General features: G+C 32.3%; 3 protein-coding genes across 9 annotated transcripts; 1 reads left to right on the forward strand and 2 right to left on the reverse strand.

Moving 5' to 3' along the window:
- Positions 1-164: 164 nt before the first annotated feature.
- LOC101221248 (probable enoyl-CoA hydratase 1, peroxisomal) lies at positions 165-2,969 on the reverse strand. The gene is made up of 3 exons (XM_004148753.3): positions 2,347-2,969; positions 1,929-2,211; positions 165-411 (listed from the first exon to the last, which is right to left on the reverse strand). Exons 1-3 carry the CDS (start codon positions 2,754-2,756, stop codon positions 310-312), a joined length of 795 nt encoding a protein of 264 aa, XP_004148801.1. The 5' UTR covers positions 2,757-2,969; the 3' UTR covers positions 165-309.
- A 563-nt stretch (positions 2,970-3,532) lies between these two features.
- Positions 3,533-5,514, forward strand: LOC101221485 (huntingtin-interacting protein K). Its single transcript, XM_004148754.3, has 4 exons — positions 3,533-3,821; positions 4,076-4,131; positions 4,969-5,035; positions 5,127-5,514. Exons 1-4 carry the CDS (start codon positions 3,693-3,695, stop codon positions 5,205-5,207), a joined length of 333 nt encoding a protein of 110 aa, XP_004148802.1. The 5' UTR covers positions 3,533-3,692; the 3' UTR covers positions 5,208-5,514.
- Positions 5,515-5,738: 224 nt separating this feature from the next.
- Positions 5,739-11,594, reverse strand: LOC101221874 (myosin light chain kinase 3). Of its 7 annotated transcripts, none has more exons than XM_011658996.2 (15): positions 11,349-11,594; positions 11,146-11,224; positions 10,468-10,924; positions 9,957-10,371; positions 9,220-9,880; positions 8,877-8,917; positions 8,645-8,713; positions 8,435-8,535; positions 8,251-8,329; positions 7,994-8,092; positions 7,847-7,915; positions 7,688-7,737; positions 7,500-7,581; positions 7,282-7,376; positions 5,739-6,563 (listed from the first exon to the last, which is right to left on the reverse strand). In XM_011658996.2, exons 3-15 carry the CDS (start codon positions 10,860-10,862, stop codon positions 6,416-6,418), a joined length of 2,304 nt encoding a protein of 767 aa, XP_011657298.1. In that variant the 5' UTR covers positions 10,863-10,924; positions 11,146-11,224; positions 11,349-11,594; the 3' UTR covers positions 5,739-6,415. The 7 variants fall into 7 exon arrangements, with proteins under 7 accessions (XP_011657298.1, XP_031744007.1, XP_031744006.1 ...); XM_031888147.1 differs by having other exon boundaries at positions 11,046-11,224; XM_031888146.1 differs by having other exon boundaries at positions 10,468-10,567; positions 10,610-11,224.
- Between the last annotated feature and the right edge of the window lie 5,843 nt (positions 11,595-17,437).

A 17,437-nucleotide genomic window follows, 5' to 3' on the forward strand; every position in this document is an offset into this window, starting at 1 on the left:
AATTAAACAAAGATTCAGAAACCAAATAGTATTTTAACCTACTAATTTATAAATTTGATTAAGAAAAAGTTAGAGTTTGATAAATAAAATCCAAAAGTTAGAATTAGAATTAATTATTCCTTCAATTCTGTGGAACTACGTATTATCGAACCACTAAGATGAGATTAATTATGAAGTGATTCGCATCGATCGGCTATGGCGATGGGGATGAAATTCTTGTTTCCAATATAGTAACAGCTAAAAAGAAGATGAAAGGTTTGTTTTTGTTATTATTGAAAAAGTGAAAGGGGTTTAGACAAATTAAATTAATTATAACTTGGAAGGTCTCTTGGAGCTCCGACCAGCTATGAATTCTTGCATTTTCTGGAATTGTTCTTTCGTCATTCCATTGTAATACGCATGAGCTCTCTCCTGCATTCACAAAACATAAACGAGTTTAATGATGTTTCAAAATTACTATACTTCATCGTGTTTGTTTGATAACTATTTTGATTTCTTATTTTTTTTCAAAAAAGATTATGAAGTATGATGTTAATTACAATTATATACACAGACATTCAGGAAACGTTTAGAACAAGGGTTATCCTAAGACTATAGTAGCTAGAGTACCATATTGTTTTGTACTCTCTAATTAGCTACATCAATACTATTTCAAAATCTCTATTTGCTACAACTTTGTTTATTATTTCCTTCTTAAGCTAAACAAGTTTATACCTCAAACATATACTATGTTATAATTAAAACTAAAATAAGCTATGTCTCAAATGCAACTAAACTCAACAACGACAACCTAGAGCTATAATAATCAACTCCTTGTCCGAAATGTCTACTCAACGATAAAAATTGAGCTCTTATCAAATGTTAAAGTTGCTTGTTCAAACTTACACATATAACTGTAAAATTGAATCTCAAACATTTAGGAGGTGTTTGAGTCATGAACTTCAAGTTCGTGTTTCTAACTATTATAACTAACGTTGTTACTATTCAAATCCCTTTTAACTACAACCTATATTATTTACTATTTGCTATAGGGTATCTTTTTCTTTCTTCATTACATTATTTTCTGCCCAAACCATGCATCCTAAACATAGTTTATTATAACTCATAACCTGTACTAACTAGTAACTCTAATAAGTCAATAACGAATTCAATGTCCCAACCGTCCTTAGAGACTAAATGATAAAATAGATAAAATTTATGGAAGAAATTTGTTAGGATACTACCTAACAAGAATCAATTTCTGAAAACATATTGAGAACTAAAGAAGAACTACAGGATCATCCAAGTTTATGGTGCTAGGAACCCTCTCGGCCTCTCCCTTCAGTGGTCTTAGATTACTCCACAGTCCACAAAATAGTCTTCCTCTCCCCACTCACCTTCATACTATTTTATACAACATCCGGTAACTAACTTTCCATTCAATGACCAATAGATTCCTTGCTACTAACATACTAATATTACTATCTAAGTTACCTAACAAAATTCGACCCTTCTTAACATCTACTTCAAAAATTAAAATGGTTAAAAACTTAAAATGAGTACTGAAAGGACCATCCCATCCCATACCATTGCCCAAATATATGAATCTAGAAGAACATAATAACATTCCTACAAAATTTATTGTTCAAGAGACAAAAATTTCTACTAGCTTACAAGTTTGGAGGCTTAAGGTTGACAATTCTATAAATCTGAAATTCAATTTTCATCATTGAGGGTCTGATTCCTAGTAGAGTCCAATTTTAACCCTTTTCTATAAATTTATTTTGGAGTTTTGAGGGTGTAATTCCAAACAAATTTTAGTTGAAATTGATCCATTTCAATCAATTTTCAGTCCAAATCCTTGCATTCCAGACAATTTTGAAGCAAAATTCATGAACAAGAAATCAGAATTCAATGATGAATAGAGATTCGAAATAGTTATGAATTACCTTTTCTAGCGTAAGAGCTTGGCCAAGATCAAGCTTCAAGCCATCGTTAATGACTGACTTGTATCTCACTACCAAATCCTGATTGTTCTTCAAGATTGCCTCCGCAACCTCTCGAGCTTTCTTCAACAATTCACTTCCTTCAACCACCTGATTCACCAATCCCCTCTTCTCTGCTTCCTCCGCCGTTAGAGGCATCGCCGTTAACGATACTTCACGAGCTTTGTTGACTCCAATTATCCTTCCTAATTTCTGAGATAATCCCCATGAAGGAAATATCCCAAATCTGTCGTAACAGTATTTGGTTCCAGAAATTTCAATAAAAGAACAGCATCGCACCGCCAATAAATTTCAGAAATTTACTTTGTTTCCCCTTATCCTAGCAAATTAATCAATTAATTGAAAGAAAGAGGAAAATAACCTAGCATGAGTGTCGATGAACTTGGCTCCTTTGGCAGCGATGAGTATATCACAAGCCAAAGCGATTTCAAATCCAGCGGTGATAGCAAAACCTGCAATCGCTCCGATGATCGGCTTCCGGCAGAGTTCCATTTGCGCAACGGGATCGGATTCAACATCCTTCACATCTCCCTTGAAAACATCCTCAGCCGCAGTTAGATCTACACCGGAGCAGAAGGCTCGTCCTGATCCAGAGAGGATGATGACCCGGACAGAATCGTCGCGGTCTAAGCTCTTAAACGCGTGAGCTAAATCTGCCATCATATGTTTCGTTAACGAATTCAACGACTTCGGGCGGTTGATCGTAATGAATGCGATCCCATTTGATTCTCTGTTAACGAGGATGAGATTTTCCGACGAAGAGCGATCCATTCCGGCGAAGAAATGATGAAATTGGGTAATGAAAATTGAATTAAAAAGAGTTGCCGCATTGATATAGAGAAAGGTATGGGGAAGTTTGTGGATAATCGCGTATGGGAAAACGAGCAAATCATGAGATACGTTAAAATCTCATCTTTCACGTTAGATAAGACTGAAAAGCACTATCAAATTCTATCTGCTTCCGAAAATTTTCACACATTTCTAAGTTTCATTGCAAAATGAAAATTAAAAAATATGGGGGACTTTTTTTAAAAAAATTTATATTTTATCAATACAACCTAGTGTTTTAACTTGAACATAACCATCACTCAATTGGTATAAGAGACTTTGAATAGTTAACTATGTTTGTTGAGATAGCCAACTTTGAGGTTGAGACTCACTTAAAAAGTTTTCTATTTGTAAATCACCAGGATACTTTCCAAACTAAATTTTGAACTTTGCTTTTAATACTGTGACTTATCCATGTTATTTTTTAGGAACATTTTCAAATGCTAGCTCTAGTTCATAGTTTTACTATATGATACATAAGATATCTTTTTATGGTTTTTTTTTTCTATATCTCTTAGATGAAGCAATAATAGGACCAATGGTTTTATCAAACTATTGGAACTAAAACCCTAACTTTAGATTAAATTTGCAATTTTTTTTCTTCTTTTAATTGCCTTTTTTCTTGGGCCCGCTCTAATGACTGGGCTTTTGAGTCATGACACCCTAAAACTTGGGCTTGGGCTTGCATTTTGGGCCTAGGCGCCGCTTTCCATTCTAGTCTCAGTGAACGACGAGCTGGAAATTGGAGGTAAGGGTTTTGCTGATCTTTGCTCATCGCCATCGCCGATTTGTTTCGATTCTCAACAGAGACGCACCAAATTCTTTCGATTCTCACTACAAAATCACCAAAAATATTGTTGCGTTGTTCGTTTACAGAAAATGGAAGCTGGAGACGATGGAATCGAGAGGCTGGTTGATTCGAAGGATATGCAACAACAGAGTAAAGCCTTCGATAAGCTCACTGATCGCGTTGAAGACCGTCAACTCGATTCCACTCGTGTTCAGGAGGTATTTACTTCTGCAACCACTTCTTTTTGCTTTTCTATTCTTGCTTAGAACATGAATGAATTTACTAGCAATTTAACTGACCTACGACTGAAGTTAGAAATTGATATTATCTTGACTACAAAGTTGAAATGGTTTTGTAGTTTTTTATATATGTATCGTCATTTTTTTCTAGCAGTCTCTGTTTAGATTCTCATGAACAAATTAGTGGAAACAATTTTGAATTGAACGTCCTTTCATTTTGCGATCGCTGGCAGGCAATGGCGTCTATTGCTGCATCGGCTGAAGCCGATTGGAACGCTATGATGTTGAGGTGTGTATAGAAATCCTGAATTTTCCCCTTTAATTTATAGGAAATGGTGAAGGTCATGGTATGATAAAATTTTTGGTTTATACGTGACTTGGAATTGTTGCCAAATAATGAGTTCCATTATATCATTGGGATTCTTTTTTGGATGAACTTTGCTCCATTTTCTGTTTCTTCAAGTCTACCCTTTGTTTTGTATTTTGTATTTTGTATTTTTGAAGATTAAGCTTATAACACCACTAATACCAATTGATTTCTTTATTTTGTTATCTTATCGATCTGTCAAGAGTGTTTTCAAAATCAAAGACAAACTTGTCTTTTGCTTCTGAAAGCTGAACAAGAATTGTAATCCTTATCAAGGAAAAAATTAAAACTATGGTAAAGAAATTGTGAGAAAACATGAATGATTTTCACAATCCAAATGTTTATTCAACTTAGTCTCAACGAAATGTTTTCTTCCTTTAGTACACCTTGTGTTATATCATTTCCCACTTGCATCATCAATGCTTCAAAACTTTATGTCGGTCGTATAAGCTTCGTGGTTGATATTTAATCTCGGTAATTTCATTGTAATGTTGCCCAAATTTCAATAGTTACCTACAAAACTGCCAAGTTGTTAATTCTCTACATCTCTCGTATGTGCGGGTACAATGAGTACTTATCATAATCTTTGGCTATCCAGTAAAACCAATAATTGTGAACAACTAATTTTCATCATTCAGATAGTAGACCTTTGAACTATACATGTTTTTCTTCTTTGCTAAGCTTTTCCAGCTACAATACTTTGTATAAATTCTAGCATGAATTGTTTACTAAGTAATCATTGTATTTTGCTTCTTTCAGAGAGAAAGAGCTTGCTGCTGTCAAGATAAATGCAGCTGACGTCGACATAATCGCAAATGAACTCGAGGTTTGTTTCACATCTTCAACGTAGATAACATCTTATAATAAGCTTTCAAGTTCTAATTCATTCCCACAATCTTTTCTTATACTGTCTACAGTTGGACAAGAAGGTTGCTGAAAGAACACTGCGAGAGCACAAAGGCGACGCTGTTGCTGCTATACGATATTTACTACGTTAAGCAGGTCTCTCCTAACTTTGAAAAGACCCAAAGCCTTCTGTAACTCCAGATTGTATGGAATTGTACCTTTTTTTTTGCTGGAAGTTTCTTCTTTTCTTCGTTCGTCTGTAAAACTCCAACATTATTTCTTATCCTGACCGTACACACATGTTTTTGTTGAAGGAGAGTATTCCATCAAAAGCCATTTGATGAGAAGCCAAATGATCTTTTGCTAGGTAGAAGTGTTGGAAAACGTCTCCATGCGTTAGATGAAAAACAATACTTGGGACTTTAAAAATTATCTTATGGATTTTTTTTTGTTTTTAAATTCCAAATGGCAAGCTTTAGGAAAGTGTTTGACAACTAAGATCATAAGTTTGTGTCGAATAATTCAAAATTATTTCAATAATATTTTACGAGTAGAGTTAACATGTTAATATGTACAATTTTTCAAGTCCACCTTACTGTTTCAATTAGTTTATAACTCACATGATTTTGATTGATTTAATCTTTGCAATGAAGTACACACCAAAAGGCACAACAACCAAACAATCAAATCAAATCAAAAGTGATTATTCTACCAAAATTCCTCCAATAATACTGATTACAAACAAGTAATTGGCAAATAGGATGACAAAGACAAGGCAAAAGAAGAAAAAAAAAAAGAACATTTAAGTTTCACAATTCTAAACTCTAAAAAAATTAATGTGGTGTTTCTTTCATCATCTTTGTACAACTTTTGACAAGTGGTCAGGAAAAAAAAAACTCATTTACAACCAAATGAAAAGGCAAGTGGGTTACACTTGAACATCCCTAATCAAACACCACTAATTTTTTTTTTTTTTTTTTTTTTAAAAAAGAGGTCTTTTATTATGGCACTTTACCTTTTAGAAAAAGGGAAAAATAAAATGGGGGAGAGTCTCACCCACTAGACTACCACCAGTGTCTGAGGAGTCAATTTCCTTTTGTTTTCTTTTCCTTCTCAAATGCCATAAAAAAAAAAAAAAAAAAAAAAATCCTTCACTGCCAATGCACAGCCATTAACTTACATGTCCACTTTGTGGTTCAAATAATGTTGAGAGTCCAAATCCTACTGCCACCATTTGTGAACCTCTTCAAAACTTTGATACACCTTTTGTTTTGACTTTTGCCTTCTTCATCAATTAGAAGACAACGCAAAAATAAACCCATAAGAATTGAATGTTGGGTTTTTCTTTTAAATTTTATTATTATGTTTCCTTTTGAGGGATATTGTTGTTGTTGCTGTTGCTGTTATCTCCACCCGAACGAGCTGCTTGTAATTGAATAGTATACTTCCTTTGTAAGTCTCTCAGCTTTTCTATCAAAACTTGGAATGATGGCCGGTTTGAAGGTTCACTGTTGTCCACATCAAACAAATAGAATAATGCTAAAGAGCTACTCCAAAAACTCGGCTAAATTATCAAAAGTTGCAATATTACTCGACCTTTCATAAATGTTTCACTTTTACAACTACATTACGAGGAGAAAAGAAATCTGTTGGAATGTTGGATGAAATGAGACCTTGGAACAACGTGAATGTGACATGGAGTGGAAATTGAGACCTGTTCCATATCACTGTTACAAGTGTTCCAAGTTTCTCAAAGTGATTTCTAATCCGTAAGTATAGTTTTGTAACATTTGTGATAGGTTAGGAGTAATATTGCAACGTTTTGGAAGAATACGAGTAAGCTTAAAAATAAATAGCAAAGAAAGAGAGGTAGTTTTTGTTAATTCAGCCACGTATGCTATTAAGGAAAAACGTAACAAGTTTTTTTATCTTATAACCGTTACTTTTAAACCATTCATCACCTCTTTTATCCACCAACTTCTTAAGTTAGTAAATACTTCCACAACATACTTATTGAGTAACTCCGTCTTCCATTCTTTATACTTTCCACTTTTACCATAGAACTCCATTTTTCTCCTCTTAATTTAAAATTTACAATCATTGATGAACTCTGTCTTACACATATTAGAGTCAGACTTATTAACGCCACGCAATGGATCAGATACCCCTAAATAAATTCAACAACTATCTATCTAAGAAACTATAAATAAAGCTGAGGCTCCGTACCTGTGCCAGCAGCTTTCAATAATTGAAATCCATTGTGGATCCACGTCCTTTGGGATTTCAAGACGTTGGTTCATGAAACCAACAGCACCAATGACCTACCAATTCTGAAAATGGTCAAATATGCAATTGCCAGCATTTGGCAAAGAACAAACACAATAAACTTGCTGCTTTCTTGCATTGGAAGTACGTTCTTAGGTATCACTTGAAGAAATTAGTACCTGCATTGAATTGAGATTTTCCCAAGGGATCTTCTCAGTTGCAAGCTCCCACAATATGACTCCAAAACTGTATATGTCAGACCTGTATATTGCAACCATAATCAACGTATCGATCTTTGAGTTTTCACAATTCAGAATAGAATGAAGTTTGAAACGTCTTATTGCTTGCTAGAAGGAAAATAACATACTTCTCATCTGAGGGCTCGTTACGAAGAACTTCGGGCGCCATCCATTGAGGCTACATAAAGGAAAATGAACTGAGTAATTAATGTTTGCAGCAGCACAAAGCAGAAATTCTAGAATTGAATGCCAATGGAACTAGCAATCAAGGAAATGTTGGGCTTTACCGTGCCCTTTCCGGTCTTAGTTGTTAGATAAGTCTCATGCTTAAGTCGAGATAGACCAAAATCTCCAACCTGCAAAAGTAATAAAGATTAGAGGACTTTAAATTGCAATTGTATTATATATATTTATTCAAGGAATCAACGACATACCTTCACGGTCCAGTTTTTATCGATTAAGAGGTTCGACGATTTCAAGTCTCGGTGAATAATGGGTGGATTGCAATGGTGAAGATAGTTCATGCCTCGCGCCTATCAAAAGAGTAATACATGTAAAAGCATGAAATAACAATAGATTCATAAGAATTATCAAGAATTAGTTGAATGTATTCAATATGGAAAGAAGAGAAAGTTGATCGGGAACCATCATTTCTAAAACAGAAAATTGTGGAATATATGGAAAAACTCACAATGTCCAAAGCCATATGAACACGGCGTCTCCAATCTAATTTGCCTGTGTTCCTCTGTAGTAAACGAAACAAACTTCCACTGTTTTTTATAGGTACCAGACACTTCAATCAGCCTATGAACAATGCTCCTTTTGGAAGAATGAAACAAAATAATTTAAACCAAAAGGGATAGTCAAGAACAAACCGTGGAAGGAATTCTGTGACAATGCAGAGACGCTGAGGTGAAGTCACTACTCCCATAAAGAGAAGAATATTGGGATGTCTAAGCTTTTTCATCAGGGATACCTTCAAAAACAAAAGTAAAAAGTTGAATTTAGCTCTAAGAATCAAGCTTTGATTGGCAGAAAGTTTTGATGAACATGGAAGTGAAGAGAGAACCAGAAAGAAAAGATACCTCCTGTTTGAAGGAGAGAATCACATCATCTGAATACTCTTGTTTGGAGAACACTTTAACGGCAACATCCTACAAGAACAGTTCAAAGCATTTTTCAAACAAAGATATTATAACAGTTTCTTTATGTTGTGTACTTCTATATATAGAATGAAAAAAAAAAAACCTAAAGAATCTCAGAATTCTAGTTGCACAACAGCATAAGTGAAGCAATTGAAAGGATAAGTGAACATACTGATCCATACCACAGTGCATGATAGACAGTTCCACAAGAACCTGCAGACATGAAAGCAATTCATGGATTAAAATCGAATTGATTTGCACAAGTATTAAACGAAACATTAAGAACAGTTCCATGAGTTCCTGAATTATTTCAGTTTAGACAGATGGAGAATTAGAATCAGGTATAGCGGTGAATCATGAAAATAGGTTAAAAAAATTCATCTGAATTTCCAGCATTTTGTCGATCATGTAAAGCAGCAGTAGACGAGAAATGAGCAGAAAATAAATGGTAAAGCAGAAACAAAATGTTGAATGTTGCAAACACAAACTAATTTATTCCAAAGGCCATCACTTACCTTGTCCTATTTGCTCCCCAATGGTAAGGTCTTCCCACAAGATTTCATGATCCAAGCAGTCCATGTCCGACTCAACCTTGTTGACAGCACTACTACTGGTACTCCCACAGCTACTTACACTGCTAGTGCTGTTAATATTGATCGATGACCAAGATCCCGATGCCTCATTATTGACTGCTCGATGACCGTCATTTTGCTGCATTTCTAGTTTACCAGATATAGATGAACTCTTATGATTAGCTGGTTCAGCTTCTTGATCAATTTGTACCCAAGGCCAAACGAAACGGGCTGCTCTTGTTTCAGATCCTCCTTCCTGCTCAGTCCCTTTCCACGGCCACGATAAGCCTTTCTTGGCAATCCATTCTTCTGCCTTTGAGGATAAAATCTTCTGGATGGTAGGTTTTCCCTTACCCTCATCACTAGAATCCCTCACCAGTCTCCCAGATAACTTCTCTTCAACCTGGGAAAATGCACCATGAGCCGTGGAATCTCCTCGTGGCGTGCTAGCTCCACTCGAATTTGCATCATCCCGATTATCACAAAGAACTGCATCCGGATGGCCATGATCAGAGTGATAACCATCTCCACTTCCACCTTCACGATCCAAGCTGTTTTCTCCAGTTCGAATTTTGGACTTGACTTTGTTGCTTACTTTTGATGCCTATCTCAAGGCTACAAACTATCAAGATACACAAACTACAAAAGAAATCATAGGGAAATGAAACAAAAATACTAACCAAATTCGATAACTTCGAAGCGATTGCCACTTGAAGAGGCTGCTGAGGATCAAGACCAAGCTTAACCGAAACCGGGACTCGTGATCGAACCATGCTTGAATCTGCATCCTGCTGTTTAGAACCTATTGATAAAGGAATCTTCAAATCTTGAAATGGCCGGGAATCGCTGGATATACAAATAATCCCAATCAATGCACCATCGTCGTAGAATGGAGTGTTGGTAGCAACAACTACAAATTTTTGCCCCATCTTGTTCTTTACAGGTAAATGACCAGTCCAATTCTCACCCGCCATTACACGAAGAATGACATGGTTTGTAATGGCGAAATCCTCAGGATCTACTAGAAGTTCAATGGCATCCTGACCAAGAGCCTCCGCCGCAGAATACCCATATACAATTTCAGCAGCTCGGTTCCTACAAAGATAAAATTTTCAAAAAAGCCACATCCGAAAGAAAATTACGAACTGGGTTCTAGTCCAAAACTCGAAACAATATAAACAGGTAACGTACCAGTAAATTATGTGATAATTAAGGTCAAAAATATAAACAGGCTGTCCCAGTGACTGTAAGATATTTAGATACTGTTTGTTGGTGAAATTCACAGCGGCGGGGCCAGAGCAGCCGCCGCCGCCGTCTGCGGCGGCGGCGGCGGCGGGATTCATAGGGTCGCGAGTTCTACTCTCTCTCTGAAGAGGAGAAGAATGTCGAAACGAGGAAGAGCCTCTTTTCCAGGCTGCAGCAGCGCCGTCTAAACCTCCGGTAGTGCCACCTCTTCTACGAGTGGCAGCAAATCTAGAACGTTGAGGTGATATGGATTGAGAACGTTGATGGTGATGGTGGTGATGGTGGATTTGGTGGTCGGAGTTGGAATCGGCAGCAGTTCCTGAGAGAAGAAGTTTGGACATCTCTTTCTTGAGATGCGCTTGACCCTCCTCCAGCTCTTGGACCTTCCTCAGAAGCTCCTCTGCTGGTGGAGTTCCCATAAAAACCAACAACAACGGATCAATATTCAACACTTCCACTGCCGCAATCTTTAAAAACAAAAACCAAAAGAAAAAAAGAAACAAAATACACACACACACACACACCCAAAAGAAGAAGAAGAAGAAAAAAAAACAATGCTCTGTTTTCCAATCTAACTCTCTGCTCTCAAACTCTTTCCCCTCTCTTCTCCTTCCTTCAATCTACCTCTGATCTTTCAAATCTCTTCCCTCTTCAAAAATGACCATCAAATCAATACACCCAGAGATGAAAGAAAGATTTCAATCTGTACCAAAAAAAAAAAAAAAGAGAAAAAAGAGCATCAAAATCAAGAAATTCCGTTGAACTCAGAGATAGATAGATAGATAGATCGTAATCTTAAAAGAAAAAAAAGAAAAGAACCAACCAACCGAATTGAATAAAACGTAATCCAATCGAAACCCAGTTGTTGTTGAGCAGAGTCAATCGGTTGAGACAGAAATTTTTGATAGAGAATGAAAGGGTTTTTCGTCTTGATGGGTCAAGAACCTGCTCACCCTCTTACTTTGAGTCTTCCTTCCTACAGACCTCCGCCTTTCTTTCTTTTTTTTTTTTAATAAACTTAATTTCATTTTACTCCAAATTTAATATAGAAATAGAAATAGAAATAGAAATAGAAATAGAAATAGAAATATATATATTGTTTTTTTTGTATTGAGGTAGGTTTTAATAAATGTTGTAGTCTTTTTTCTTCTTTTCTTTTTCTTTTTTTTTTCTCAAACTCTTATTCGTTCAATTTGGGCGGTTATGTTTTTCTATCTTATCATTATCATCTGAATCTATATATATATAAAAGAAAAAGAAAAAGAAAAAGAAAAGAGGTTAATTATAAGAAGAAGAAGAAGAAGAAGAAAAGGAAAAATGTTAAATAAGAGAGAAAAAGAGGAGAATTGGGAGTGTAGGTATCGTGGCCAATCACACACCTCCAATTTATTTTTATTACGCCCTCTAACTTCTCTGCTCCCAATTTCCATCCAAATCTTCTTCTTTTTCTTTCTTTTTAACTCTCTCTCTCAAAAATTATATATATTAAATGTCCCTTTAATTGTGGGCGACTTCCACACTTTTTTTTTTTTTTTTTGTTTTTCAACCACTATACCAAAAAGAAAATGAGTGTATTAGTAATCAATAAAATCGTTCTGCCACCATATTTTGATTCACGAAACATGTTTTCAATCCTACAAAATTAAATAGTTGTAGTTGTATTAAACTCAGTTTTATGATATATAAAATTAATTTTGTAAAATTTATATTTAAAATTATAAAATTAACTTTTAACGAAAGTCTTTGAAAATAATTTTTGTGTATAATAACAAAGATGGATTTTACCAAACATATACTAGATATTATAGACTAGGATGTACCCTTTTCTTTTCTAAATTACATTTTAGTTTTTCTTTTTAATTATAAAATCCGTTCTATTTTAGTATTTTAAATGTTAGATTTTAATTTCTATCATAAATCTTAAACTTAGTCCAAGTTTATAATTAATTTTTTATTTTATTCTTTTCAAAAAATAATTTATTATATGTCTTATCATTCACAAATATATATATAACATAGAAGTTTATGTTAAAGTATTTTTATTTTATTTGGGATGTGATTTTATGAGTCAAAAATCCTTTTGTTTTAAATTGCTTTTGGTTCATCCATTGTCTGCCCAATTAATGCCATTGACTTTTTAATTATGAATTTTTTTCTTAAATGAGTTTGAATAATTAAAGCTTAAGTTAGATAACTTATTTATTATGAGTATTTATTATTATTTGGATGAAGGTAGTTATTTGATTAGAAAGCCGTAGGAAAGATTTGTATGTTTCTTAAATCGTACTTGTCTTTTGATTAGTACGAAATTCGATAATTAAAATTAGGTTAAGTTAGGTTTCGTTTGAAATTACATTAATAATAATAATAAATCACTAAAAAAAATTAATATTTTTTTATGTCCATAACAAACTTTATATCGTATCAATTTAAGATTTTCATTTCAATTTTGTTATTACATAACTCCTATATGAGAATATAATTATATTTAAAGTGATTATTTTTAAACAATAACGATTGATCTCTTCTACAACAGTTTAGGTTCAGGTTTAAATTTATACAAATAGTTCGAAAATCTTAATAAATTGGCATTACTTATTTTATTTCTTTTATTGTAAGTTTATTATTATTATTATTATTATTAAAATTGGGTATATGAAAGGGAAGGAAATTAAATGGGTAAAAGTAGAGAAAAGAAAAAGGGTACACTTTGCTTCTTTATAAAGACAGTACCTATCCTCTTTCATGATTATGGGTCTTAAAGAAGCATCCTCTTTTCAAAGTGTTCTTATACTTTGTTTTTACCACATTTCAACTCTCTTCAAACAAAATTTGTTTTCTATTATACCAACTTCTGTGCTCGTTTTAGTCAAACTTATCATTTCGTTTACATTTCTCTCCTTTTACATAGTTTACTTATTTGAGTTGTTTTTCAATGTTAAAACGAAATAAAGTATTTTAATTTTTAGTGGTGAAAGTTTCACGGGTCATACTAATCTTCATCCATACATATTTATTTTTCTTTTTTGTTAGAAACTTGTCATGTATGTATTTGACCATTCATCCCATCACAATTTAACAAAATGTATTGTGGAACATCTTTTAGAAAATAAACTATATTAGTAACTTTTGCAGAACTCATAAAAGGTAATTATAATGTTCAAGTTTATATACTATAATTAATTAATTTAAATGATGTGAAACTATATTTTAACAAACTTATCATAAGGTAAGAATTGTCATAATTTTCAAAATTGAAGTTAATATTGCCACTTAGTCCATCCTTGAAATGCAAACTTAGACTCATTCAAAATATAATTATTATAAAATGAACAACTTGATGATATAAAAAAAGTTTGTAAAATAAAAATTGATATAATTTTACAACTTTAGTAGTGAAATTTGAAATAATTATTGTTGGTGTATTATTTTTATTTTAAATTGAATTTTTTGTACACAGGTTTCAAATTTCAAACAAATTATTACTCAATAATATATGGTGAAATTAAGTGACCTAAGGATGATGTGTGACACTTAAATTAATATTATTTAACACGAATTGCTATCTTTTTTAAATGTAAACTAAATGACCATAATGCCCATATGCAATTTAATAATATAAAACCTTTAACGTTTTCACTTACTCGATAGACTACGACTATATTTGTGCAACCTATAAAACTATTCAGTCATGTGACAAATATTTTGTTTTAACTTTAAATTTTTTAATATGTTACATGATATAGACATATAACTTCGTTCTCCTTAAAATATGGTTATGCTTTACAAGAAAATGGGATATAATATCGAGTATATATATACATGGGGTTTTGTAAGAATAATAATAATAATAAACAATATATATATTATAGGTAAAAGTTCACTATATACAATTTTTATATGGAATGTAAATATTTTTTTGATATTTTTATATTACGTTTGAAGTCAAATATTTGACTAATTTTTGTTTAAACCCTAAAGAACAAAATTTTAAATTTTATGTAAAAAAAAATGTCTAAACCTTCGAAGTTAAAAGGGGGACTAATAGAGACTAATGAGTTAGTAATCTTTCTTTAATTGCCGTTAGTAGTAATTTAGGGCTAATAGTTAAATGTATAGTGATATTTAAAATATATATATATCATTAGTCTTTTAGAAATAAACTTTATTATTAATAGATTAAATTTAAAATTGAATATTATGTTAAACATAAAAAAAAAAAAAATTACTTTCCTGCATTGTATAGTCTTAACAGTCAGAAAAAAAAATAGAATAGATTGAAGATAACGTAAAATTAAAAATTCAAGAATATATGGATGTGTTTTAAATTAAAGTTGATTATAAAAAATAAAAAAAGTGAGGAGGATATTATTTTGTGAAAGACTTTATTATATATATTTTCAGTTCTCCAAATTGTTAAAGTTTATAAAAATAAATGTTAGTAATTGAATGAGGAACGAAAAAAGAAAACAAAAATAAATTGGGGAATTGGGGAATTTTTTGGAGAGTTGGAAAAGGGTAAATAGGGAAAGTTAAGGTTGCGTGCAAAACATATGACTGAAAAGGGCATTCCATTTCTTTGCAACTTGGAAACAAACACACATACCCAACCCACCCCCACATATATCTTTTCTTTTTTTCCCTTCTATTATTATTCTTTTTTCTATTTTATTATTATATTAAAACATCGTCTCCACTCTCTAACAAAAAGAACAAAACTTAGGTACTAATTGTATTTTCTTTTTCGTGGGTAAAAAAAAGAGATGATAAACCATCTCTAAGTTGAACTTAATTATTGCTATCATTTTTTTTTGTTATTTTAAATGTTTGAATTTTAAGGATGAAAAATATGTTTACACAGTTTTTTTTTTTTTGCATTGAAATTAATTATTATTTTTTAAAAAACTCATTTCAATATAAAATTTATATAGAAATTGTTGGAATGTCGTGCATTTGTCAAGATGACAAAGCATAGGAAGTTGAGGTTTAAGGAGCGACATGACAATATGAATTGTCTAGACTCAATGTATTGTTTAAATATTATTTAATAATTTTGATGTAATTTTACTAACCTTCCAATTTTACGCTTCTGATGACATTTGAGTATGGTTGGTTTTGTTATTTTACTATGATGCGAGAGAGTTTTTATTGGAAGGCTATTTAAAGTCTTGCCTTAGGTTGTTTTGGAGGCTACGATGAATTGAATTCATCTCGGTGCTTTTTCTTTCAAGTTTAGCCAACGAGCTTCCATAATCTGGCATGTATTGAGTTGCATGTCAAGAACATTCTAGATTGGTCATCCTATATATTTATGGAGTGCTTGAATTGTAAGGCAAGAAACTTGTTCTCTTTTCAAGATATTTGATAACTCAGATTCAACCCAATCAAATAGATTTGGATTATTAGTGATTGAAAAACTATGAGTTTTCATATTCAAAAGGGTTTTCAATTCCAACCACTATGGTTTTTGTATCACATGCCCCAATGGAAGCTCGGAAAAATATACATTTTCTTTATTTTATACAAATTTGGACCTATGATTTATTGTGACATGTTATACATGTTAGATTTTCTGACCCTAAATGCATATTTACAATATATGACATTTCTCCATAATAACAGATTATTTTCTCTTTCACTATCGATACATGTAGGCATAACCAACATATATCGTAAACTAGAGAATGTTTTTATCAACCTTTATTGTCTACTTCTTTTACTTTATTTATTTGTCGATTTAGTAACAAAAAGATTAATATAGAATTCATTAAAATTAGGATTAAACGTGTCTATAAAGATTAAAACTATACAATTAAAAGAACTAACTAAGACTAAAATGGAACGGAACCCAAAGTAGAATAAATGTTAAACAAGAATTGCAAACGAAGGATTCCCAATCTCATGGTTGTATAAAAAATGCTAAAATGTTATATTCACTTTATTATTATTATATATACATTTTGGCAAATTGCTTACATGTGACATCAATAGTGAGAGAGAGAGAGAGAGAAAGTGGAAAAAGTCCAATCAAATTCGTTAGTTTTATAATAGAGTTGTAAAGTTGAATTGTACGTAGTTTGGGTTTTAATTGTGGATGGTGATGCCCTCTTTTTCTTTTTCTTCCATGAAATTAAAATATAAATAAAATGAACATATACAATACAACCAACCAAACAACAACCTTTATTAATTTTCCAAAGTTTCCACTTTTGAGCAATCAGCTTTGGATATAAATGCCATCAATTCCCTGCTCTCAACCTTCCAATTTGCCATCTCAATTTTACCATAACACAACTACTCTCCAACTCACATCTCAAATATTGCCTTAAAACTGCACTCAAATTCATGCTTCCATTCTCTCAAACATTATTTCAATATTAACATCCATCACACTTGTAAAATAAGTACGATACTTGAGTTCAACAATACTTGAGTTCAACATTTGTTTAGTTCTTCTTTGAAGTGTGTTCTGAATTTTTCTTCTTTCACTATCAATTCTGCCTTAACTCCATGCATTTATTAAGTTTTTGTTTTCTTCAAATTTTGTCCTATTATGATTTTCACCATTCTTTTTCTAAAATAATATCTTAATTCCTAAACCAAAAAACAAAACACAAAACAAGTTTTTGTAAGTTTTTATTGTGTTTATAAGCTTAATGAAAAAAAAGTTATCAACTGAGACTGATTAATGTATTTATGAACTATAGGGTTGGTTTTTTCAATTATACACTATATTTTCCTTTAAAGTTGAATTTCAAACTAAACATTTTAGGAATATATTTATACTCTTAACAAAAATGAAATTAAATAAATAAAATTATACGTAAAAGGAAAAAAGAAAAAGTGGAATTTTATTGGTAAACCAAACACCTAGAAGTAGCAGTAAAATACTGACTAATTTATGGATGGGGAACCA

This window comes from Cucumis sativus, chromosome 6, assembly GCF_000004075.3.
Source record: "Cucumis sativus cultivar 9930 chromosome 6, Cucumber_9930_V3, whole genome shotgun sequence".
In the NCBI taxonomy this organism is placed as follows: Eukaryota; Viridiplantae; Streptophyta; class Magnoliopsida; order Cucurbitales; family Cucurbitaceae; genus Cucumis; species Cucumis sativus.

Excerpts from the sequence above, each read along its gene's own strand:
- LOC101221248 (XM_004148753.3), bottom strand. The coding sequence starts at position 2,756 with ATGGATCGCTCTTCGTCGGAAAATCTCATCCTCGTTAACAGAGAATCA. Across the intron at positions 2,212-2,346 it reads TTCATCGACACTCATGCTAG|ATTTGGGATATTTCCTTCAT; the intron begins GTTATTTTCCTC and ends CTGTTACGACAG. Across the intron at positions 412-1,928 it reads AAGCTCTTACGCTAGAAAAG|GAGAGAGCTCATGCGTATTA; the intron begins GTAATTCATAAC and ends TTGTGAATGCAG.
- LOC101221485 (XM_004148754.3), top strand. The coding sequence starts at position 3,693 with ATGGAAGCTGGAGACGATGGAATCGAGAGGCTGGTTGATTCGAAGGAT. Across the intron at positions 3,822-4,075 it reads ATTCCACTCGTGTTCAGGAG|GCAATGGCGTCTATTGCTGC; the intron begins GTATTTACTTCT and ends GATCGCTGGCAG. Across the intron at positions 5,036-5,126 it reads TAATCGCAAATGAACTCGAG|TTGGACAAGAAGGTTGCTGA; the intron begins GTTTGTTTCACA and ends TACTGTCTACAG.
- LOC101221874 (XM_031888144.1), bottom strand. The coding sequence starts at position 10,940 with ATGGGAACTCCACCAGCAGAGGAGCTTCTGAGGAAGGTCCAAGAGCTG. Across the intron at positions 8,536-8,644 it reads TTCTCTCCTTCAAACAGGAG|GTATCCCTGATGAAAAAGCT; the intron begins GTATCTTTTCTT and ends TTGTTTTTGAAG. Across the intron at positions 8,093-8,250 it reads TTCATATGGCTTTGGACATT|GCGCGAGGCATGAACTATCT; the intron begins GTGAGTTTTTCC and ends CTCTTTTGATAG.